Source organism: Panulirus ornatus, chromosome 7, assembly GCF_036320965.1.
Source record: "Panulirus ornatus isolate Po-2019 chromosome 7, ASM3632096v1, whole genome shotgun sequence".
Classification (NCBI taxonomy): Eukaryota; Metazoa; Arthropoda; class Malacostraca; order Decapoda; family Palinuridae; genus Panulirus; species Panulirus ornatus.
This window is the reverse complement of record NC_092230.1, coordinates 2,362,088-2,388,579: the sequence shown is the minus strand read 5'-3', so window position 1 is coordinate 2,388,579 and position 26,492 is coordinate 2,362,088. Positions and strand designations below refer to the sequence as shown.

Here is a 26,492-nt window from a genome sequence, read left to right as displayed (position 1 = left end):
ATCAAGTAAGTAATGAAAGGGTAACAGAGATGTGTGGTAATAAAAAGAGTGTGGTTGAGGGAGCAGAAGAGGCTGTTTTGAAATGGTTTGGTCACATGGAGAGAGTGAGTGAGGAAAGATTGACATAGAGGATATATGTGTCAAAGGGGGAGGGAAAGAGGAGAAATGGGAGACCGAATTGGAGGTGGAAGGATGGAGTGAAAAAGATTTTGAGTGATCAGGGCCTGAACATGCAGGAGGGTGAAAGGCGTGCAAGGAATAGAGTAAATTGGAATGATGTGATATAACGGGGTCGATGTGCTGTCAATGGATTGAACAGGGAATGTGAAGCATCTACGGTAAACCATGGAAAGCTTTGTGGGGTCTGGATTTGGAAAGAATGCTGTGGTTTCGGTGCATTATACATGACAGCTAGAGACTGAGTGTGAACGAATGTGGCCTTTGTTGTCTTTTCCTAGTGCTACCTCGCACACATGAGAGGGAAGGGGGTTTTTATTTCATGTGTGGTGGGGTGGCAATGGGAATGAATAAAGGCAGCCAGTATGACTTATGTACATGTGTATATATGTATAAGTCTATGTGTATATATATGTATACGTTGAGATGTATAGGTATGTATATTTGCATGTGTGGACGTGTCTGTATATACATGTGTTTGTGGGTGGGTTGGGCCATTCTTTCGTCTGTTTCCTTGCACTACCTCGCTAATGTACATATATGTATATATATACATATATACACCTTAAACCTACTGACTATGTTCCTAACACGAAACTCCCATACTTATACCAGTGGGAAGATATAGGAGTTGGACCTATAACCTTGTGACTCTGTTCCTGTTGCAAAACTCCTGTACTCATACCAGAGGGGAAAGGAGATGAACATCATGAAACAAACCATAGAAGGTACAGAAATCCAACTGAAAAATGATCCATAAAAACCAGCTCTTCTATTGATATACTATCTTTCTTTACATCAAAGCTTGGCTCTGGTGAAGGTATAATGCTTCTATTATCCTACAAAGACCTGTCCCTCAATGATTACAGACCATCAATGGTCGAGGGTTAGTACTGCCACAGTGTGGGCCAATGGTGATCCAACTCCCTCACAAAGATTCAGGGGATTATTTTCATCTACAAGAGGCTCCCAACACAGTTGGCTTTTGTGGTACAAAATATACACAACACATGTCCTCCCAAGGGAGGAGTGGTGAAGCTAATTGTGTCCTGAGATGCCAGAATCCACAACAATGGTCCGAAGTTAAATGACTGATGACCTCATCCTGGCAGGACAATATCAAGGTCTTGAATAAATGCCACTGCACTAGAACAGGACCATATGAGTCCCTAGTGTATTTCCCCTATAAGAGGCGTATACACTAAGAATCTCCAACACAGAGAAGGGAAAAACCCAGACCAATAAACAAAACAATGTCTAAATTTGGTTGGGTGGTTTGGAGAGTTGGATTGATATTATGTTGGCAAGTTTTCAGATGTAAGGATTTTGTTGAGGAGCAGCCAGGAGTTGTTGAAGAAACTTGTAGTGCTTGATTTGCAAATGTGCCATTGTGTTTAATGTAAAATTTTGCTATATTGTCAGGGTCTGTAGCATGACAGTTCTTTAAGGATTTAAATGTATTGCTTGCATCAGAAGGAGTAAAGAGATGGTGGGCAGTTATTTCTGGGTTGATTTTGAGTAGGATTTAAAAAAGAGTTTTCTATTTTGGGGTGTGGTTGGTTTGCTGCTTATTTTTTAGAAATGTCTTGATTATGTTTGTGTGTTCTTTAGGAGATGGGATTTTATTCTTCATGAGTTGAGATGGACTGGTGCAATGAGCGGTTTTCTTTAATGTGAACCAGAGTTGGTTGCTGTGGGACATGTGGTTCATGGTGTTGAGGAAGGACTGCCAGTTTTCAGTCTGTCTCTCAAATATTATATCTATTATGGTGTTAATTGGAGTTTGGATTTATCCTCTGATTTCTAATGATGGTAACAAGTTGTTCCTAAGCTGGTTTCTTTGTTTTACAAGGTGAGCTACTTGTGGGTGTGGGTACTTTGGGTTGTATGGTTGCATTTCTTTCTTTGCCCATGTGGTATGCATGTTTTGCTGGCCAGGTTGGAGATGTTGATGAAGTGTTAGACTGCATGATCTAGGGATTAGAGATCATCTATGATGCAGTTTTCGATCTCTATTTTCATGTAGTGTACTAAAGCTGGCCAGTCTACTTTCCTGTAGTTTATTAAAAGATTTTGGTGGAAGTGATGATTGGGTTGGCTAGTAAGAGCGTTATCAAGATGGGTAAGTGGCCAGATGATAGCTCATGTGGCATACTCTAGTTAGTCCTAGTGTGTAATGCTGATGAGCATGAAGTGGGCTGCTAAGGGTGATGGGATGAGAGACTGGTAGGCTAGTTGCAAAGGTTGAGGATACTGAGAAGCTGCAGTTGGTTTATGAATAGATCACTTTAGGGATCATTTGTGCAAGTGTTCAGCCAGGAGGAGCAGGAGTACGAAGAAGCAGAGGAGGAATAAAAGGAGGAAGAGGAAGAGGAGGAGGAGGATGCAGACTTTGCTTCTTAATGCATGCATCAGGCACAATTTGAATCATGCAGTCTCTACATCACTGAAATTTCTTCTTATTGCAAAAGTCCCTAATCTCCTAAGAGGAATCTACAGCTGTGACTGGCTTGATGTAAACATCACAGAGCCCTCTTGGATGGATAATGAAATACTACTGGCTTAAAGGCCAAGGAGGTGTAACCGCTCATCTATCAGCCTGGCATATTACAGGCGGTGCAAAGTAACCAGATAGCATTTAGTAATAATGTTTTAGAAAATATATTAATGTTTGAATTTATAATCATAAATAGGAATACTGATATACAGGAGATCTAAAAGTGATAAATGATCTGTCGATGGAAGATCTGTCAAGTGCAAGTAGTCAAAAATGACAAAGAAAGATTCAGCATGGATTTTCAACGAGCTCACAAAGTATGAAACAACATATCTTTTCAAAATCTTTCTTATTCTAAGTGTTGTAGGGTATCCATCTGAGACATTTTATCTCATAATTCGTTTTCCAAAAATTGTGGATAGGGAGCTGTGGTTTTGGTGCATTACACATGACAGCTAGAGACAGAATGTAAACAAATGAGGCCTTTATTGTCTATATTCTTGGTGCTACCTTGCTGAAGCTGAGGGTAGCTATGCTGTTTTCTGTGAGGCGGGGTAGCACCAGGAATGGATGAAGGCAAACAAGTATGAATATGTACGTGTTTATATGTATACATCTGTGTATGTGTATGTATAGGTATGTATATGTGTATATATTGATATGTATATGTATGCAGGTATATGTATGTGTATGGGAATTTGTGTAAAAATATGTGTATGTGAGTGGATGGGCCATTCTTTGCCTGTTTCTTGGCGCTACCTCACTGATGCAGGAAAAGGTGATTACGCATAATAAAATAAATAATAAATAAATAATAAATAAGAATTATTCATGCATAGTAAAAGAACTTCTATTTTGCTGCAAAAGTGTGGGTTGAAAAATTGAGTTTCTTCTATCAGCACTACAGTCAAAAAATTACTTAAGGGACCTCTCAATTTATGAGATAGTTATATTCTTTAAAATGGTTGTGTAAATCAAACAATGCAACTAATGGAAATTAGGAGGTTTCATTATTCGCATGACAGTAATGAATATCATACAAGTAAAAAAAAAATCATAAAATTATAAGAAAATATAAAACACCATAATATACGTATGTATTGTAAATTCAATTCTATTAATAAACATAGAAAATAAAAAAATTGAATTCCATACATTCTTGAAGGTATTCTCTTCCAAAATAATCCAGTCTCATCCATGTTAAAAATCTTTAAAGGAGAATAAGCACTTTTCTTGATACAGGTCACGAAAATCATCCAAAATTAATGGGGCCAGATGAGTTCGGAATGCAGAATTTTTTGGTATTCTTACTATCAGCATAATTACAGTAGCTAACCATGAGGGGGGGTCCAACACTGTAGCCATGATTTTTTCAACAGAGATGTAGTAGCTCACTCACTGGGGTATGGGGTAAAGTCTAACCCTATGATGGGTACGAATGCCTACTGCATACTGAAATGAACAAACTTGCCTTGGAAGGCTTGACAAACCATTCATTTCACCCCTATTTACTCCCACACCACCTACCTCAGTCCCTCATCACCAGCATTCTCAATAAATAATCATTACTATTTGAGTTATTAATGGATCACTATGCTTCAAGAAAACACCAGGCCCATAGCTAGGGAGACAGCAGTGTTCCTTGGGGGATGCAGTATTCCTTAGCGGGAAGTGAAGGTGGCGTGCAACACTCCGTAGACAAAGAGTATGTGTGATGACTGATGCGTGACTTAATATCCACTGTAATGATACCTATCCACAATGGTACCATTAGGTGCGCAAAATCTTTATAAGTCCTGGGTAAAATACAAGTATCTTTGCAAGTTTTCTTCTATTTTCCAAGACCTCTTCATGAGAATATATCAAAAGCATATTACACGATGTTATATGAACATATCTAAATGGAATCTAAAAGGAATAGGGCTCCTAGCCTGACCCATCTGAAGAACAAGGTTGCACCTGAGAATCATGATGCGCACCCCAATCTCACACGAATTCAGTAAGTGCTACAGTGAGCTGTGAAGACGTACCGTAATGTAGGTAGTAGTTGGTAGGTGACCACCAACAGGGGAGGTATATTACCAGTACTACCCGCCTGGGTATTGGGAGGGTTAGTGATGCCTGCGTAGTGATCCAGCACTTCAGTCGTTGTCAAGTTGCACTCCTCTGACCCAGATAGCTGTCTTTTCTTTCTGCTTCACCTACACGTGAACTGCTGGCATTCTGTCCACAAACATACAATTTCTGCTTGTCACACAGAACACATGACAACACCTAAACACACACCTTATTCTTCGCTACTCTAGATTTTCCTGTGGTGAGTGCTTTATGCTATCCCTGCCTTTTGGCAATGGTAAGAGCAATAGATAGAAGTAGTAGGTAGGAATGTTAGGAAGAAGCAGTAGAAGCATGAGCTGGAAACATTAGGGAAGATGTAGTAGTTTGGAATATTAATCAGGAAAATTAGGTAGAAACCTTAGATAGTAGTAGTTGGTAAGAACATTAGGCAGGTGCTCTGAAATCAATGCACTAGAACTGCCCTCTACCAGTGGCTTGTTAAGGGTGATGCACTAAAGTCTAAGAAGTGGCACTGGAGTTCAACAGTTATGGTGCCTCCTTTTGCCATGGCCACCCACTTAAGAGAGTTCTCAAAGGCAATGGGCATTAAAGATATAATTAGACAGAAAGGCCATAATCTGGTGAGTGAAGGGATTACGTTAGTGTTGACAAAACACAACATATGTTATCTTTCAAAGCTTACTGACAATTTTACCATTATGTTATTGAAACATTGTTTATTTGAGTTAAGTGAAAAATACTTCAGGAAAACAATGGGCCAATAGATGGGAAGGAAGCTGTGTTCCTTTTGAGTAAACAGTTTTCCATAGTGGGAAGCAAAGTTGGTGCACATCGCTCCACAGACAGCAAGTATGTACAATAACTGATGCGTTAATTAACATGTACCATAATAATGTTGATCTGCAATAGTACCATGAAGTGGATAAATCTTCATAACTCAGGAAAAAATGAAAGAGCACCTTCCCAAGTTTTCATTCATTTTTCAAGATATTTTCAGGGGGAATAACAAAAGAATATTACATGATGGTATACTAACAAATGTAAAAGGAACAGGGCTCTTAGTCTGACCCACCACTATCTGTTAAACAAGGATATACCTGAAAAATAGGGTGCCCAACCCAACCTCATGTGAATTCAGTCTGGGCTATGGTGTGCTTTTTTTATGAAAATGTACCATAATGTATGAAATATGTGGCGAATGAAGTGGTAATGGTAATGTTGACAAAGCATACTCTAACTTTTATCTTTGAAAGCTTACCGGTAATTTTACAGCTATTTCAGTGAAAATTACTTATTTGACTTATCAAAGGAGAACTGTACTGTATGAATATAACAAGCCCATAGCCAGAAAGGGAACAATGTTTCTTTGGGGGAAAAGTTTTACCTTGTAGGAAGCAAAGATGGTGGTTATTGCTCTGCAAACAATGAATTCCACCAACATACATCTGTATTATAGCTTCAGTACAATACTACATTATCTTTAGACTTTAATCACTTAGATTCACTAAGCCCAAGAGCATGTTTGACATAAGCTGTTCATTTACTTTTCTCATAATGTTTAAGCACATCCATCGTAATAACAGTCGTTATGGCCTTATGCTTCTTAGCACCACTGGTAATGGGAGAACTTAAAGGCCTCCTCGATATGATGCAATGGGCAAAACAAGAGCATATACAGTATACTGCAGCATTAAATACCGTATCTCTCAGTGACTAAAGAATGTATCCACACCATGCATACGTGTACTTCTCACACAACACTGGTAATGCCACACCACTGCACTGCACCATTCACATTATTCTAAAAATGGCTTAAATCAAATACATGTGAACCGAAAGTTATATTACTTTTATCTTGAACAACCATGACTAAAAATGTGATACTAGGTGATTGATTTTAATTGATGAAAGTTTCACAAACAAAAATGAACATGACTTTCTCACTATAGCAGTATAATTTGTTTATGGATGGGTAGGTGAGGGAGGGGAATGCAAGAGTCTTGAAGAGAGGGATGAGCATGCAGTCTGTATGGGATGAGGGGGACATGGAAAGCGAGTCAGTGTTGTTTGCCAGTGATACAGCACTGGAGGCAGATTCGAGTGAGAGACTGTTGAAGTTGGTGAGTGGGTTTGGAAGTGTATGTGAAAGGAGGAAGTTAAGAGTAAATATGAATAAAAGCAAGATTATCAGGTTTAGTAGGGTTGAGGTACTGGTTATATTTAGGGTGCGAGTTCGAATGGACAAAAATTGGCGGAAGTAAAGTGTTTTAGATACCTGGCGGTGGACACAGTAGCAAATGTAACTATGGAAGCAGAGGCTGGTCACAGGATGGGTGAGGAGATGATAATTCTGGGGCACTTAAGAATGTGTGGAAAGAAAGATGTTTATCTAAGAGGGTAAAAATGGGTATGTTTGAAGATATGGTAGTCTCAACAATATCATGTGAATGAGAGGCATACACTATAGGTGAATTTATGGGGACTAGGATGGAGGTGACTTTTTGGGGACTAGGATGGATGTGCTTGAAATGTGAAGTAGTTTGATTAAGTAATGAAAGGATAAGAGAGATGTGTGGTAATAAAAAATGTGAGGTTGAAAGTGCTGAATAGGTTATGCTAATATGGTTTGGACATATGGAGAAAATGATTGAGGAAAAGTTAACAAAGAGGACATATGTGTCAGAAGTGGAGGGAATGACGAGAAGGGGGAGGTCAAATTGGAAATGGAGAGATAAAGTGAAAAGCATTTTGAGTGATCATGGCCTGAACAAGGAAGAGGGTGAAAGGTATGTATACAATAGAGCGAAGTGGAATGATGTGGTGTACAGGGGTCAATTTACAGTTAATTCATTGAACCAGGGCATGTAATATGGCCAGAGTAAACCATGCAAACAGCTGTAGGGCATTGTTGTGGATAGGGAGCTGTGGTTTTAGTGCATTGCACATGACAGCAAGAGAATGGATGTGAGGCAATGTGGCCTTTCTCCATCTGTTCCTGGTGCTAACTCAAATGGCAGATACAGGATGCAGCAGATGTCCAGTCATAAGATGACACCTTCTGCTACTGAATTTGTCTTAACTTTGGCTATCACACACTAGCCCAGGGCAGGCAGCTGTTCGAGGATATGATGTATCTAAGTACAGTCTGGCCTATCAACAGCTTAGCTGCCTTGATCAAGTCAATCAAAACACACATCTTTTAATCTATTTCAAGTACAAAAGCCAAACTATCAATGACAAAAGATGATTACGTCTGTTGACTCACCATCACAAAATCTTGTTTCCAAATTAAAATTGTATCCAGGAGGACAACGACCATGAGACTGTGTAGCATCCAGGTGGCCCAGTTCATGCTGTGCACCTGGAAATCCTTGCACACCTAAGGCTCCACTGCCACTGATAAATCCTGATAATCCTGGATCAACTTCATTGCTGATGTCATAGCCAGAAAAGCCTACTGATCCAGTTGTTCTAGAGTCCCCTGGAAGACCCGCGGAGGACCCAGCACTAAGAAGGTGTTGCTGTGAAGAGCCCGCAGAGGACAAGAAACCATCGGCATTGATGCAGGAATAAGAACCAATCTGGTTAAGGCACTCCTGTTCTCCAATACATCCATGTACACCAGTGCTGCATTCATTCACATCTGCCACATTTGTAATATCCCATAGTGAATCAACTTTTTACACTTCTTAGGCACTTTAAGTTTTTAAACAATTACTATTACAATAATTAGTAAAACTATTAATACAACAGTGAAACACAGTATCACAAGGCAGCAATGAGAGACACAACTCAAAATAAAATGCTATTATACAATACAATAACTGCACCATGAGAGTTTTACACTTAAGCAAAAAATCCCACATTCTTAAACAAATGCCATAAAAGTTCCATATGTTTACAATGTAATCAAGCGTTTATGAAAAAAGCTAATCTAACATAAAATATCACACTATCTTACCTTCACATGATCTCTGATCAAGAGCTAAAGTGAATCCTGGGTTGCAAGAACATTCTACAGATACCCCAGTATCACGGCAGATGTGTGAACAAGGATTGTTCAGACGGCATCTAAAAGTGTCAGCAAATATATTAACATTTCTCATTCTGAAGTCTATATGTTAAATCGTAAGAGTAGTACAGATTCTATTACTACAGAAAACCAAATCAATTAGCCATATCACTGATAAAACATTATGAAAAGTATTTTGAGATAACTTTAACTGTGAGACACTGTGCATAGGAAAGACAAAGTGAGTGTGACCTAACAATAATCCAACACTTATCATGATGGAATATACTTAAAAGGCCAGCAAGTTAATAAATCCATGTACAATAAATCTGACATGAATACTCTGAATATGGCCAATTCCCATTGTTGCAGCCACATCAAAAAATCTACATCTAGTTTCTGACTGATACTTTCTCGATGCTTTTTCTACATGCAAGAAAGATGCCACTAAGCTGGGAAGTTATTCATATTCGCAAGGAATTCAAGAGATCTCAATGCTAAAGTGTCACAAACAGGCAGATAAATGGAAAGGATACAACTGTTTCTACTGCAATGAACACAATAAGGCTATCGATGCTTGTTATGGCTGTAGATACAACATCAAAACATCTAACTTTGCTTCTAAATCTACATTTTCCTTATGATCCTTTTCACAGAGGAGTAATGCCACTAGACTTGCCATTTTCATTGATATTAGCAAGGGTTTCAAGACATCTTAATACTACAATCTCACAAACTGTCTGTGAGTCCCCACAACTAGTTAAACCACACAGTACTTCACAAATGGCTGCATCACATGATTATTGTATGGCTGATGGCAACTCATGGGTGAGTCATTTTGATAACTTTTTTCCTGCAATATGAGGATTGGAACTCTCTACCCTCTTATGAACTTTCCCAATAACTACAATCTGGCACTTTTCCTTGTCTCTTCTTTTTCCCTTTCATTAGCCTCTATATTTCAATTAAGGCCCAGCCTTGAAATAGAATTTTTTCCATAGCTGGAACCTCCAACATTTCACAAAAGGGAGGGGGGCAGGGAAGTGGAAAGGGAAAAGTTGTATGTATGTTACTGTTTCAATGCTTGTTTGGGCTGAAACTACAGTATCAAAATATCTAACTTTACTTCTTGATCAATATTTTCCTACTTTCTTAATTTACAAAAGAACGAATAAGAAAGAAAAACAATAAGGTTTTATTCACCTTCAAAGTCATGAATGGGAAGAGCCAAGACAATATAAGTCAGGATAGGAAAAGTACAGCAACAGTATAAAATGCATATTGTCTTTTGTTTGTGCTGAACCAAACCAAATCAAGCCATCCTGCAAAAATACTAGACTCACTTATGTAACATCATCACTCTAATTTTACTGTAATATTCTTTTCAATTGCTTGTTAGTAAGATATGTAGCATAAATGATGCATGTAAACAGTAATGTTATCACCATAAAGCACTGGGAAATAAGAGTGATAAAACCAATGAGTGGGTATTCCTAACCTGCTCAATGTTTTTTTCTCAGAGTCACTTATACCTTCACATTTCTCAAGTTACAGTTCCTCACTTTCCTCATCAACTGATACATGCCATATGTGTCATCCTAATAACTTTGGTTTGCCAATAATCTACATGTTTTCTACAAGTAAACGCAAACTTAAGGTGGATGGTCATACATTTCTAATGGTGGTTGTAGGGGCACTGAGAGGAGCAGAATTTTTTTTACGTCACCTTCTTGGCAACTGATGAGGCCTCTTTAGGCAACTAATGGCATAAAGAGTTAACTGGACATCTAAGCAAAAGAAAAGGGATGGAGTCTAACTAAGGAACTTCTTACTCCAAAGGAGCATCACCGCTCTGCCTTGGAATGTAAAGCAGCTTTGAAGCTCCAAGGGCCCCATAAAAGGAGTCCTGAGGTTACTTACACAGAGACCTTTTTTACTGATGAGATGCATTCCTGAGGAATGTTTATCAAATGAAAAATCCTTTAAAAGGGGTTGTTGTAACATGTGCCTATACTGATGCATTCCTGGCAATTCCAATTCTTACACAAGTAAGTGCTATATGATGGCTTCCTTTGGTAACAATATTTTGCTGTTTTATGGATAATGCAAGGAAATTGTTATTATAAATACAACAAGAAACTAGGTCTAGTCAATGTTCACAAGTCCGTTGGAGCTTGCAGTGTCATTGATTACACAAATATTTTTCATGTTCATTAAATAAAAATCCACATTCAAAGAGATCACTCTGCATGAATAACAATAATAAGTTCATATATACTATATACATATATTCATCAACTTACTTTCTGCCTCAATAGTCCCTATAATTTACTAATACTCACTCACCTCAACTCTCATTTGCCCTTGTTTTCAACCCCTGCACCTTCCTCTTGACCTTCTGCCACTTTCTCTTAAATATCTTCCACTTGTATGCACTCCGTCATTGTAAGTACCATCCAAACACCTCTACTTTCTCTTTCACTGACAATTTTACTTCTTCATCCCACCACTCACTACCCTTTCCAATCTGCCCACCTCCCACTTTTCATATGCTACACACATCTCTTACATATGCCATCACTGCTTCCCTAAATACATCTCGTTCCTCATCCACATCCATCATTTCATTCATTCTCACCTTTTGCCATTCTACACTCAATCTTTCCTGGTATTTCTTCAAACAAGCCTTCTTTCCAAGCTCACTTTCTCTCACCACTCTCTTCTCCCTAAAACGTTTTCCCTTTTCAAAAACTACCAATCTTCACACTCGCCTCCACAAGATAGTGATCAGACATCCCACCAGCTGCCCCTCTCAGCACATTTACATCCAAAAGTCTCTCATTAATACACCTATCAACTGATATGTAATATAATAATGCCCGATGACCATCTTTCCTACTCACATACATATATTGTGTATATCTCTCTTTTTAAACCAGGTATTCCAAATAACCAGTCCTTTTACATCATACAACTCCACGAGCTCTTCACTATTTCCATTCACAACACTGAATACTTCATGTGCCCCAGTTATACTCTCAAATATCACATTACTTACCTTTGCATTTGAATCACCAATAACTAATACCTGGTCTTGTACATCAAAACTGCTGACATACTCACTCAGCTGCTCCCAAAACACTTGCTTCTCTTGATCTTTCTTCTGATGGCCAGGTGCATAAGCACTTATAATCACCCATCTCTTGCCATCCACTTTCATCTTTACCACATCAATCTAAGATTTACTTCCTTACATTTTGTCACACACTCCCACAACTGCTTCAAAAGTAGTGCTACTCCTTCCTTAGCTCTTGTCCTTTCACCAATCCCTGACTTTACCCCCAAAGACTTTTCCAATCCATTCTTCCTCTTTACCTTTGAGCATTTTTTCACAGAGAGTCTGAACACCTAGGTTTCTTTCCTTAAACATACTACCTATCTCTCCTCTCTTCTCTTCCTGGTTGCATCCACACATATCTAGACACCCCAGAATGAGCTTTTGAGGAGGATGAACACTCCCTGCCTGGCTACTTCTTCTGTTCCCTCTTTTAGAGGAGGGATCAGAGGAGGGTGGATGTGTTGGAAATATAATGTTTGAGGATAATATGTGGTGTGAGGTGGCTTGATCAAGTAAGTAATGAAAAGGCAAGAGAGATATATGGTAACAAAAAGAGTGTGGTTGAGAGAGCAAAAGAGGGTGTGTTGAAATGGGTCGGACACATGGAGAGAATGAGAGAGGAAAGATTGACAAAGAGGATAAATGTGTCAGAGGTTGAGGGAAGAAGGAGAAGTGGGAGACCAAATTAGAGGTGAAAGGATGGAGTGAATAAATTTTGAGCAATCGAGGCCTAAACATACAGATGGGCGAAAGGTGTGCAAGGACTAGAGTGAATTGGAACAATGTGGTATACCGGGGTTGATGTGCTGTCAATGGATTGAACCAGGACATGTGAAGTGTCTGGGGTAAACCATGGAAAGGTCTGTGGGGCCAGGATGTGGAAAGGTAGAGCTGTGGTTTCGATGCATTACACATGACAGCTAGAGACTGAGTGTGAATGAATGTGGCCTTTTTGTCTTTTCCTGGCACTACATCGCTGGAGGGAGGAGAGGGGATGTTGTTTCATGTGTGGCGGGGTGGCGATGGGAATGGATAAAGGCAGCAAGTATGAATATGTACATGTGTATATATGTATATGTCTGTGTATGTATATGTATGTATACATTGGAATGTATATGTACATATATGTGCGTCTACGGGCGTTTATGTATATACATGTGTATGGGGGTGGGTTGGGCCATTTCTTTCATCTGTTTCCTTGCGCTACCTCGCAAACGCGGGAGACAGCGACAAAGCAAAAAAAAAAAAAAAAAGAATAAATATACACCCATTTTAAAGTACACTCTCTAGTCATGTATAAAAGTCACACTTTCTTATCTGAATTCTGGACACCATCCATCTTCCCAAGATTTAAAACAATGATTCAACATGTCACAGGACCACTACAGTGAAGATCAAAGAACATCTTCTTGAGCGCTGCAAGAGCACTATAGAAAGAGATCCTGGGACAGGAGAGTTAAGTAATTCATATTCTAACTCACCTGTCGGTGACAACATCCTGTATGCAACTCTTGCCATCGATGGAAAGTGTGAATCCTGCACGACACTGACAACGGTATGAGCCTGGAGTTGGAACACACACATGTGCACAAAGCTTTCCAGGGAACCTTGCACACAGGTCATCAGATTCTGCTGCAAAATAAGGAACAAATAGCTAAATAAACAGATTGATTATTTTCATTATACTTAATAGCCATCTCCCGCATTTGCAAGGTAGTGCAAGGAAACAGACGAAAGAATGGCCCAACCCACATACACACATATATACATAAATGCCCACACAAGCACATATACATACATATACATTTCAACGTATACATACACATACATACACAGACATATACATATATACACATGTACATATTCATACTTGCTGCCTTCATCCATTCCCGGTGCCACCCTGCCACACATGAAATAGCACATACACACACACACACACACACACACACACACACACACACACACACAAAGTAGTGCTAGGAAAAGACAACAAAGGCCACATTCGTTCACACTCAGTCTAGCTGTCATGTATAATGCACCAAAACAACACTCCCTTTTCACATCCAGGCCCCACAAAATTTTCCATGGTTTACCCCAGATGCTTCACATGCCCTGGTTCAATCCATTGACAGCACGTTGACCCTGGTATACCACATCGTTCCAATTCACTCTATTCCTTGCATGCCTTTCACCCTCCTGTATTTTTAGGCCCCGATCGCTCAAAATCTTTTTCACTCCATCCTTCCACCTCCAATTTGGTCTCCTGCTTCTCCTCGTTCCCTCTATCTATGACACATATATCCTCCTTGTCAATAGTTCCTCACTCATTCTCTCCATGTGTCCAAACCATTTCAACACACCCTCTTCTGCTCTCTCAACACACTCTTTTTATAACCACACATCTCTCTTACCCTTACATTATTCACTCAATCAAACCACCTCACACCACACACTGTCCTCGAACATTTCATTTTCAACACATCTACCCTCCTCCACAGAACCCTATCTATAGCCCATGCCTCGCAATCATGCAACATTGTTGGAACACTATTCCTTCAAACATTACCATTTTTGCTCTCCGAGATAACGTTCTCACCTTCCACACATTCTTCAATGCTTCCAGAACCTTTGCCCCCTCCCCCACCCTATGGCTCACTTCCACTTCCATGGTTCCATCTGCTGCTAAATCCTTTCCCAGATATCTAAAACACTTCACTTCCTCCAGTTTTTCTCCATTCAGACTTACCTCCCAATTAACTTGTCCTTCAACCCTACTGAACCTAATAACCTTGCTCTTATTCACAGTTACTCTCAGCTTTCTTCTTTCACACACTTTACCAAACTCAGTCACCAACTTCTGCAGTCTCACCCAAATCAGCCACTAGCACTGTGTCATCAGCAAACAATAACTGACTCACTTCCCAAGCCCTCTCATCCACAACAAACAGCGTACTTGCCCCTCTCTCCAAAACTCTTGCATTCACCTCTCTAATCACCCCATCCATAAACAAATTAAACAACCATGGAGAAATCACGCACCCATGCCACACACCAACATTCACTGGGAACCAATCACTTTCCTTTCTTCCTACTCATACACATGCCTTACATCCTCGATAAAAACTTTTCACTGCTTCTAACAACTTGCCTCCCACACCATATACTCTTAATACCTTTCACAAAGGTATCAACCCTATCATATGCCTTCTCCAGATCCATAAATGCTACATACAAATCCATCTGTCTTTCTAAGTATTTCTCACATACATTCTTCAAAGCAAACAACTGATCCACACATCCTTTACCACTTCTGAAACCACACTGCTCTTCCTCAGTCTGATGCTCTGTACATCCCTTTACAGATATATACATAAAATCAGAATAAAAATAAAAAGTACTCTAGTCAGATCAAAATTCAAGAGTCCAAACTTTTATATACCAAAACCCTCCAAAATCCCTAGTTCAGCACATTCAAATTTACCACCACCATCAAGTTTGATCAGACTTTCCATATTTGACTCTTCTGTACTATATGTTATATAGGCCTTCAATGCCAAGAGTCATCTCATGATTATTTGTGCTTGAGATACCAACTGTCATCTTGTAAAGCTCTTGCTTTTGCAGGCTGACTTTGAACAATCTACTAATATCATGACATATGGAAGATAGAACAAAAGGGTATGATTGATTATGTGGCATTAGATGAAAGGATGAAAATAATTGTGGAGTAAGCTACAGCTGTGAAAGGACTCTTCGGAGATGACCATCTTGCAGGTCTTATGGGAGTGAGATCAGGGAGGAGTGGAAGTATGGCATACGGAAGAATACTGAGGTAAAAGTGTTGGCATGGAGAAAGATGAATTAGAAAGAAAACATTGAGGAATAGGATGTAAGAATGAAAATGTAAATGTGAGAAGTAAGGAAAGGGTGTTGCTAAATCAAAAAGAGAAAGTGAAAGGAAGATGGAAAGAGTATTTTGAACATCTGATGAACACAGGAGAAGGCAAGGCAGCAGCTGTTACATGTATGGGTATGGATGGGATTACAGCTGAAATTATGAGGTATGGAAGGTGTGATAGAGTGGAGGCATTTGATATGTAATTTATGTAACATAACACTGAAATAGAAGGTTGTGACTGAGGACTAGGTGAAAGCTATTATCTATCTATCTATCTTTGATGCCAGTTCTCTCCAGGAACTCCCATCAAGGGGGTGGCCATGGCAAAAGAATCTCCACTTAATCATAATCATATCTATGGCCCCTAGTCCCTGGCATCATGAAGTGCTAACAATATCTGGGTTTCTACCTGACTTTACTGCCAATGAGAGGGAGGGCTCAGACAGTAGTAGTACCAGCCCCTTCGATGACCTTTCCCTATCTGTTAGACCTTCCTCTTTTTCTATTCACTATACTAATATTCATGGTCTCTAGTAACCTCTCCTTTGTTGAACACCACCTGTCTAGTACCTATCCCAATATCTTACTTCTCTCTGAGACAGTTGTCTAATGGTGTTCTCACTAGTCCCTATTTCATATCTACCTATAATCTCCACTCATGATTCCAGTTCAAAGGTGGTGTTTGTGCTTATTCTAATATCAGCCCACCTGTTTCATGCCTTAAAGATCTTGAGTCCCCAAACTTTGATGTTATGTGGCTCAAAGTCAGTCTTCCAACAACCACACTTTTCCTCTGTTTCACCTACTGCTCTCCAAATTCCACAAAGTCTATATCTATCTTCAACCATCTAAACTCCTACCATGAGGCTGTGGCATCCTCTCATCTGCGAGCTGAGGTCCTCAACTTTGGGGATTTCAACACTCACGATAGGGAATGGCTGAATTCCTCTCATTAGGATGGTGGAGGGTTTGAAGCCCTCAAGTTCTCCATTCTCAATAATTTAGAGCAAATTACGTCTGATCCAATCTATATTCCTGACCGCTGTGACCACTCTCCTAATATTCTAAATCTGCTTTTCACCTCTATTCCATTCTGATGTAACTACATAATCTCATCCCCATTGGTTCAGCTGACCACAGTCTCATAAACATATCTATTTTAATGGCACCTCCCTCTCCAGATGCCCCATATATGTTTAAATACTGGCACCTCAACACAGCTGACTGGGATATCTTACATAGCTTAGCTTCTTTTTTCACTTTCCTTGGCTAAATTACTGCCTTGTATGAGGTGATGGTTTTGTCTCCGTCAAACGTATAGCAGAGGTTACTCTTGCAGGAATGGAAGCTTGTATCCCCTCTTCCTCCAAGAAGACCTCTTCTTCCTATCCATGATTCAACTGTTTTTGTTCTGAAGCCATGCAGAGAAGGGAACGGGCATATCAGGCTTGGAAGAACTCTCCTTCCTCTAACTTCCATTCAGCTTTAATCACTGCCCATAACCATTACAACTACATTATTCATGAGGCAAAGCATTACTTTATTTAACGGAAGTGTGATAACCTCTCCTCTACATCCACCGATAGGTCTTTCCGGTCTTTAGCTAAGGACATCTACAACAACTTCTGTCACTCTACCTTTCCTTTATTTCTCCATTCTGATGGTACTATAGCTGTCTTTCCTGTAGACAAAGCAATTCTCTTTGGTTACCCTTTCTCCTCTAACTCCACCTTGGATGACTAATATTGCTTCACCCCCTGATGCTCCTCTTATTAATCTTATGCCCCTCCCTGCAATCTCTTTTCGGACTGTCTGAAAAGCGCCTCTCTCTCTGGACACAAGCAAAGCTTATGGTCCTGATGCCATCCATCCCACGTACTGAAAGAGTGTGCCTCTGAACTTGCACCTGTGCTTGCTCATCTGTTCCATTTCTATTTAAGAACCAAAACTTTTCCTTCTTCTTGGAAGCATGCATTGTTACATCCCATCCCTAAGAATGGTGACCATTCTGACCTCTCTGACTATCGTCCTATTGCTTTGACAATTACCACTTTCAAAGTCTTTGAATCCCTCCTCAAATTCTATATCCTTAAACATTATGAATCTCACAGTTTTCTCTCCAATCGCCAGTATGGCTTCAGTAAGGTGAGATTCACTAGTGATATTCTTTCCTATCTTACTAATGTGGCAACTAGTAGTGATATTCTTTCCTATCTTATTAATGTGTGGTCATCATCCTAGAAAGATTCTGAGGAATCTTGTGTAGTTGCCTTGACATATCCAAAGCTTCTGACAGGGTATGGCATCAGGGGTTCATCTCTAAGCTCCCTTCTTTCGGCTTCCCTCCCTCACTTTGCTGCTCCTTCATACCTAGATTCCTCTCTGGCCACTCCATCTCTGCGCTTGTTGATGGATCAGCCTTCCCCGTTTTCTCCACCAAAAGTGACGTCTCTCTCTGTCCCCTACAGTTTTTCTCCTTTATATCATCAGTTTTCTCTCTTCTACAAATAACCAAATGCATTCATATGCTGATTACTCAACATTGCATTTATCCACATCCCTCATTTCTTCTTTTTTTGCTCTCACTCGATCTGCATCTTGTCCTGACACAGCTTTCTCAATAAACTTGGATAGGATATTTCAGTTGGGTAGACGAAAACTGGTTAAGTTTAATGCCTCCAAGACCCAGTTTCTAACCATCTATCAATTGAAAACTTCTCACAACTTTCATCTCTCCTTTGACCTGGTAAGTTGTATGGGAAAGCAGTGGTGTAGACATTAAAGGCATGTACTGAGCATTAGATTGAGGAAGAGTAGTGTGCTTTCAAAAGTGGAAGAGCAAGAGTGAATCAGGTGTATCCTTTAAAGAATGTGTGTAATAACAAATACTTAGAGAAAAAGGATACCTATGGATCTGGAGAAAGCTTATGATGCAGTTGACAGATTCTTTGTGAAAGGTTTTAAGACTATAAGGTGTGGGTGGAAAACTGCTAGAAGTAGTGAGAACTTTTTATCAAGGGTGTAAGGCATGCGTATAAGTAGAAGGAGAGAAGAGGGAAGAGTGAATGGTACCAAGTGAAGGCTAGTCTGCAGTAGGGGTGTGTGATGTCACCATGGCAATCTAATTAGTTTATGGAATGAGTGAGAGAGGTAAATGCAAGTCTTTGAGACATGGGCTAGTATGCAGTCTGTAGGGGATAAGGGGTCCTGGGAAGTGAGTCAGTTGTTGTTTGATGATGACACAGCATGGTGGCAGATTTGAGTGAGAAATTAATGTTAAATGAGTTTGTTAAGTACATGTGAAAGGAGGAAGTTGAGAATTAATGTGAATTATAGCAAGGTTATTAGATTTAGCAAGGTAAAGGAGCAGGTTAAATAAGGTGTGAGTTTGAATGGAGAGGAACTGAAGAAAGTGAAGCATTTTATATATCTGGGAGTGGACATGGCAGCAAATGGAACCATAGAAGCAGAAGTGAGTCACAAGGTGGGTGAGGGGCTAAAGGTTCTGGAAGCACTGAAGAATGTGTTGAATGAGAGACTGTTATTTGGGAGGGCAAAAATGGGTATGTTTGAAGATATAGTAATTCCAAATATTTTATACAGAAGTGACATATGAGCTATAGATGAGGATGTGCAGAGGAGGGTGGATGAGTTGGAAATGAAATGTTTGAGGTCAGTATGTAGTAAGAGGTGTTTTTCATCATTTTATTTATATTCTATTTTGCTTTGTCACTGTGGCAATAAAGAAAAGTGTGGGTGAGAGAGCTGAAGAGGGTGTGCTGAAGTGATCTGGACATATGCAGAGAATTTGTGAGGAGAGGTTGACAAAGAATATATTGTGTGATGGAAGTGGAGGGATCAAAGATTAGGGGAAGACTAAAGTGGAGATAGAAGGATAGATTGAAAAACTCTGAGTGACTGGGCCTGAACACGCACAAGGGTGAGAGGCATGCACAGGATAGAGTGAACTGGAATACAGGGGTCAGCATGCCGTCAATGTACTGAACCAGGGCATGTGAAGTGGCCAACGGAAATTACAGAATGGTCTGTGGTGCCTGGTTGTGGACAGGGAGCTGTGGCTTCAGTGCATCAAACAGCCGACGGAAATTATGGAAACGTCTGTGGAGCCTGGTTGTGGACAGGGAGCTGTAGCTTCAGTGCATCAAACAGCAAAAAAATGGATGTGAGCTAATGCAGGCTTTCTTCATCTGTTCCTGGCATTACCTTGCAAATGCAGGAAAGAGCAATTAAGTATGAAAAAAAATTTATATATATATATATATATATATATATATATATATATATATATATATATATATATATATATATATATAAATTGGGGAAGAGCAGTGTGGTTTTAGAGGTGGTAGAGGATGTGTGGATCAGGTGTTTGCTTTGAGGAATGTATGTGAGAAATACTTAGAAAAGCAAATGGATTTGTATGTAGCATTTATGGGTCTGGAGAAGGCATATGATAGAGTTGATAGAGATGCTCTGTGGAAGGTATTAAGAATATATGGTGTGGGAGGCAAGTTGTTAGAAGCAGTGAAAAGTTTTTATCGAGGATGTAAGGCATGTGTACGTGTAGGAAGAGAGGAAAATGATTGGTTCTCAGTGAATGTAGGTTTGTGGCAGGGGTGTGTGATGTCGCCATGGTTGTTTAATTTGTTTATGGATGGGGTTGTTAGGGAGGTGAATGCAAGAGTTTTGGAAAGAGGGGCAAGTATGAAGTCTGTTGTGGATGAGAGAGCTTGGGAAGTGAGTCAGTTGTTGTTCGCTGATGATACAGCGCTGGTGGCTGATTTGTGTGAGAAACTGCAGAAGCTGGTGACTGAGTTTGGTAAAGTGTGTGAAAGAAGAAAGTTAAGAGTAAATGTGAATAAGAGCAAGGTTATTAGGTACAGTAGGGTTGAGGGTCAAGTCAATTGGGAGGTAAGTTTGAATGGAGAAAAACTGGTGGAAGTAAAGTGTTTTAGATATCTGCGAGTGGATCTGGCAGCGGATGGAACCATGGAAGCGGAAGTGAATCATAGGGTGGGGGAGGGGGCGAAAATCCTGGGAGCCTTGAAGAATGTGTGGAAGTCGAGAACATTATCTCGGAAAGCAAAAATGGGTATGTTTGAAGGAATAGTGGTTCCAATAATGTTGTATGGTTGCAAGGCGTGGGCTATGGATAGAGTTGTGCGCAGGAGGGTGGATGTGCTGGAAATGAGATGTTTGAGGACAATGTGTGGTGTGAGGTGGTTTGATCGAGTAAGTAATGTAAGGGTAAGAGAGATGTGTGGAAATAAAAAGAGCGTGGTTGAGAGAGCAGAAGAGGGTGTTCTGAAATGGTTTGGGCACATGGAGAGAATGAGTGAGGAAAGATTGACCAAGAGGATATATGTGTCGTAGGTGGAGGGAACGAGGAGAAGTGGGAGACCAAATTGGAGGTGGAAAGATGGAGTGAAAAAGATTTTGAGTGATCGGGGCCTGAACATGCAGGAGGGTGAAAGGCGGGCAAGGAATAGCGTGAATTGGATCGATGTGGTATACCGGGGTTGACGTGCTGTCAGTGGATTGAGTCAGGGCATGTGAAGCGTCTGGGGTAAACCATGGAAAGTTGTGTGGGGCCTGGATGTGGAAAGGGAGCTGTGGTTTCGGGCATTATTGCATGACAGCTAGAGACTGAGTGTGAACGAATGGGGCCTTTGTTGTCTTTTCCTAGTGCTACCTCACACACATAAGGGGGAAGGGGGATGGTATTCCATGTGCGGCGAGGTGGCGATGGGAATGAATAAAGGCAGACAGTGTGAATTGTGTGCATGGGTATATATGTATGTGTCTGTGTGTGTATATATATGTGTACATTGAGATGTGTGGGTATGTATATTTGCGTGTGTGGATGTGTATATATATACATGTGTATGGGGGTGGGTTGGGCCATTTCTTTCGTCCGTTTCCTTGCGCTACCTCGCAAACGCGGGACACAGCGACAAAGCAAAATAATGAAAAATATATATATATATATATATATATATATATATATATATATATATATATATATATATATATATATATATATATATATATATATATATGTGTGTGTGTGTAAGCCCAAATGAGAAGTTTTCCTCTGAGGCTCATTCATTTGTTCTTAATGTTACCTCACTCGAGCAGGAAATGACTAATTTGTATGAAAAAAAAAGTGTAAATAGTAACCACAAACAGCAACAAATGTAATTTCATAAATGTGGATCACGAGACTGACCCTCCTTACACACCACATCCCCTACCATCTCCAACAGGGTAGTTATGCATTATCTTTAGGGATGATAAAGAAAACAGCCATAAGGCAAAAACTGGGATACTCCAAGTGAAGCATGAGGACAGAACCCCCACTAACACCAAAGACAGATTAGAAATGTCAAAAATATTACGAAATGAGGGACTCCTCTGCACCTTCATTACTGGACCTTATTGTCATACATACTAACACAGATATAAAAAATATTCTGTATTTAGGATGATAAACTCTACACCATCATTACTGGACCTATTTTCATGAATTCTAAAATGCATGATTCTGTCACCCTCTATGTCTTCATTAAAAAAGGGGGAGGGGGGGGGAGTGTAGCAACCCGGTGTTGCTCCACAAAGTGTTACCTTAAAGACAGCAACCTGACATGGTGGCAGGTCATGGCATGTAACCTAAACAGACCTCTTAGTCTCTAAAGGAATGAGCTTGGTGGCCCACCCCTATGGAGGCACTAGTCAGCAACCTTCCTTATTCTCTAGAGGGACAGCTCCTTCCAGACTGCCTAAATGAGCTCTCCTCGCTGTCTCTTACCCGGGCATCACTACAAGATGGCAGTCAGGCAGCTGACTTGCTCAGGCCAACAAGTGTGCCACTCCCGTACTTGAAATCCAGGCCATAGGACTCCAAACTCAAGCTGCCCTTAGGGTGCCTCCTCCATCAGTAAAAGTCCCCACATGACTCCTGACATTTCATCTTCCTGGCAGGTTTCCTTGAAGTGCCTCATCTCCAACATGCACCTTCAGCAAGACCAGCAAGGGCCTGCCTCCGCCCATCATGAGAAGCAGTTGTAAGAATTGGACCAATGGCCACATCTGCAAGATTCCTGCAACTCAAACACAAATCGGCAGCTACTGCTCATTCTAGGAGCCACAGCATGTGCCACACCCACCTCCTAGAGGAGGACTCAGCACCCATGCATCTCTCCATTGTGCTCTTCCGTCACATCATCTAAGGACTCATGCCAAGAATGTCTCCTTTTTATCAACCTCTTTCACTTGACCTCTCCTTCCCACCATAACCCTACACCTTCTGTAGCACGATACCCTAGCTACCTCATCTTCAGTACAGTGCTCAAGAAAACACTGTTATTGTTGTTGTATACCATGTTTCTATATCCCGTACTCAAATCCAGAAACTAAAACACTCCAACAAACAACCTTGCTATAAAGGTTAAATCATCATTATAAAAAAGTCAGTAATTTAAATCATACATCAGACACCTTGATGTCTCTATATAGGCTGAAAATCAACCACTCAAATTTCAGTGTTGTACATTTCATTTCACAACCCTCTTCCCACTTGTATCATTACTTCTTTTTGTAAAGCTTCTGCAAACCTTTATCCTTGCCTCTACCTATTAACGATCAGACATCCCACCACCTACCCCTCTTGACATATTCACACCCTACAGCTTCTCCTTTGCACACTTAGTAATTAATACAGAATCTAATGATGCCCCCTTAGCAACTTTCCTCCTTACCCAAGTATAAATATGTATGTCCTTCTTTATTAAACCATATCTTCCTAATCACTAGACCTCTTTCAGCACACAAATCCACAAGCTGTTCACCATTCTCATTCACAATGCTGAGTACCCTATGCCCCCATTCACACCCTCAAGATTCAAATCCATCATCAAAACTGCTGAAACACTCACTTGGCTCCCTCAAAACACTCACCTCTCTTCCTTAGTCCTCTCATTTCCAGGTGTTTATGTACTAATAATCACTCACCTTTCACAATCCAATTTTGTTTTTACCAACATCAGTCTATGCATCCTTTTCTTAAGCTCTTTCACACATTCCCACAACTCCTATTGCAGCAGTGTTACCTATCTTAGCTTTCATCCTCAACCTAACCCCTGACTTTATCCCTCAGATATTGCAAACAACTGTTACCCTTTCCCCTTTAGCTTTGTTTCACTCAGAGCCAGATAATCTAGGTTCATCTCCTCAAACACAATGCACATCTCCCTTCTCATCTTGGTTACATCCATGTACATCCAGATGCCCTAGCTTTCCCCCTTGAGGAAGATAAGCATTCCCTTAATGGCTCCTTCTTATGTTCCAACTTTTAGAACTCAAAAATACAAGGAGCTTGGAAAAGAGACTTCTGAGAAGAGATACCAAGAGAGATTGAGTGTACAATGGTAAATGGAGAAAGTAAATGTAGCTATGGAAGTGGGCGAGGAATGGAAGGCATTTAGGGAAGTGCTACTTACAGATGCATGAAAAGTGTGTGGCATGTGGAAGGTGGGCAAAGATAAAGGGTAATGAGTGGTGAGATGAGGAAGTTAAGTTGATAGTGAAAGAGAAAAGGGAGGTGTATGGGTATTGGGAGATGTACAAGAGAAATTGGAAGAAGGTCAAGAGGAAGGTGCAAGGGCTGAAAAAGATGGCAAACGAGAGCTATGGTGAGCAAGTGTTAGCAAACTTTGGGGAGAATAAGAAAATGTTTTGGAAGGAGGTTAAGAATGTGAGAAAAAATAAGAAAACACATGGCAACATCAATGACAGGGGCAGATGGGGAAGTGGTAGCAGGCAGAAATGAGGTAGAGACAGTATTATGAAGGGTTGTTAAATGAGTCTGATTACAAGATGTGGGATACTTTGGACGTGGAGGAATGGAAAGTGAGAGTCATGGAATGTGGTTTGGCAAAAAGAGAAGTGGTTGCAAGACTTGCACAAGATGAAGGGCTCATATTAAGATGCCTGAGGATTGGTAGAATGATAGCACCACTATATAATTCACAAAAGTAAATATTCAAATCATAGAGGTACAAGTTTGTTGAGCATACCTGGCATGTTGAAGGGAAGAGTGGTGATCAAGAGGGTAGTGTCAAACACAAAGCTTCAGGTTGGGGAGGATCTGGTGTTTTGCTCTAAAGAATGTGTGAGAGAAATACTTTGTGAAACAGTAGCACACATATGTAAGTGGCACTTAAGAGTCTGGAGAAAACATACAATACTGCTCATAAAGATGCTCTGTGGAGAGTGTTGTAAATATATGGTGTAGGAGGAAAGCTGTCAGAAGCAGTTAGGAGATTCAATCAAGAGAAAGTCATGTGTAAAGTAGGCAGACAGGAGGACGAGTGGTGGTTCCAGGTATGGGTGGCAGGGGTGTGTGGTCATCAATTCCATTTAATTTGTTTATGAATGGGGTGAACAGGGAGGGGAGTGCAACTGCTTTGTAGAGAGGTGGAGGTGTGCAATGTTAGGAATAGGGGGCCTGGAAAGTGAGTCTGTTGTCTGCTGACGACATAATACTAGTGGCAGATTTGATTAAGAAACTTCAGAAGCTGGAGTCCAAGTTTGGGACAGCATGTGAACAGATGAGATGAAATTTGCATAAAAACAAGGTTATTACGTTTAGCTGTGAAAAGGGACAAATCATACGAAATGTATGTTTGAACATAGAGAACCTGGAGGAAGCTGAGTGTTTTAGAAGCCTGGGAGTGGATACAGCAGGAACAAAACCATCAGAGCTAAAGTGAGTCACAGAGTGGCTAAGGGTGCAAAGGTCTTTGCATGCATTGTAGGATGTGTGGAAAAGAGGTCACTGCCTTTGATGGCAACAACAGGATGTTAGATGGTACATTGATCCTGTTGGTGCTATATGGACAGGAAGGAACAAGCATCAAACAACGATGTAACAAAAAGGGTGGATGTGTTGGAAACAAAATGTACAAGGATGATATGTGGTGTGAAGAGGGTTAATTGAATAAGAAATGATTGGGTAAGACTGAGGTTGGTAGTAAGAGGGGTATATATGAGAGAGCTGAAGAATGCGTGCTGAATTGGTTCAGGCATATGGGGAGGATGACTAACAAAGTCTCAGAGGGGGATGGAGCAAGGAAAAGGGGGATACCAATGAGGACGTTGAAGAATGGAGTTAAAGATGTTCTGTTGGTTCAGGGCCTGAGCATGTAGGAGGATGTGGGGCATATAAGGGATACACTGAACTGGAATGATGTGGTAAACAGGGGATGATATGCTGTCAATGGGCTGAACCAATGCATGTGAACCAGTCAGATGAAACCAAAGAAAGGTCTGTAGGGCCTAGTTGTGAATATGGGGTCACAATTTTAGTGCAATACACTTGACAGTTAAAGAGCAGATGTGAGGAAATGAGGTAACTTCTTTGTCTGTTCCCGCCACCTCCTTGCTAATGCAGGAAATGGTAGAGATGCATATAAAAAAAATAAACATTCTACTTGATTACAAACCATGCTTCATAACTTACCTGAAGCTTCTCCAGATGCAGAAAACAGACCAGGGTAAAGATTATGGGGATCCACCACTTGGTTACCTATGTATAAGAAAAAATACATATTGTAAATATTGTTGATAATGATTACACAGTATGAATTATCAAGAAAGTAAATCTGGAATCAGAGTAAATAACTAATGACAA

General features: G+C 40.3%; 1 protein-coding gene across 1 annotated transcript in view; it reads right to left on the bottom strand.

Annotated features, from left to right (window-relative positions):
• Positions 1 to 26,492, bottom strand: part of LOC139749652 (uncharacterized) — a 239,300-nt gene that overhangs the window by 181,562 nt on the left and 31,246 nt on the right. The window contains exons 5-8 of the mRNA XM_071663822.1: positions 26,322 to 26,387; positions 13,365 to 13,515; positions 8,715 to 8,824; positions 8,019 to 8,396 (exon numbers count right to left, since the gene is read on the bottom strand). Coding sequence (XP_071519923.1) covers positions 8,019 to 8,396; positions 8,715 to 8,824; positions 13,365 to 13,515; positions 26,322 to 26,387 — 705 coding nt within the window. The remainder of the gene's footprint in view (positions 1 to 8,018; positions 8,397 to 8,714; positions 8,825 to 13,364; positions 13,516 to 26,321; positions 26,388 to 26,492) is intronic.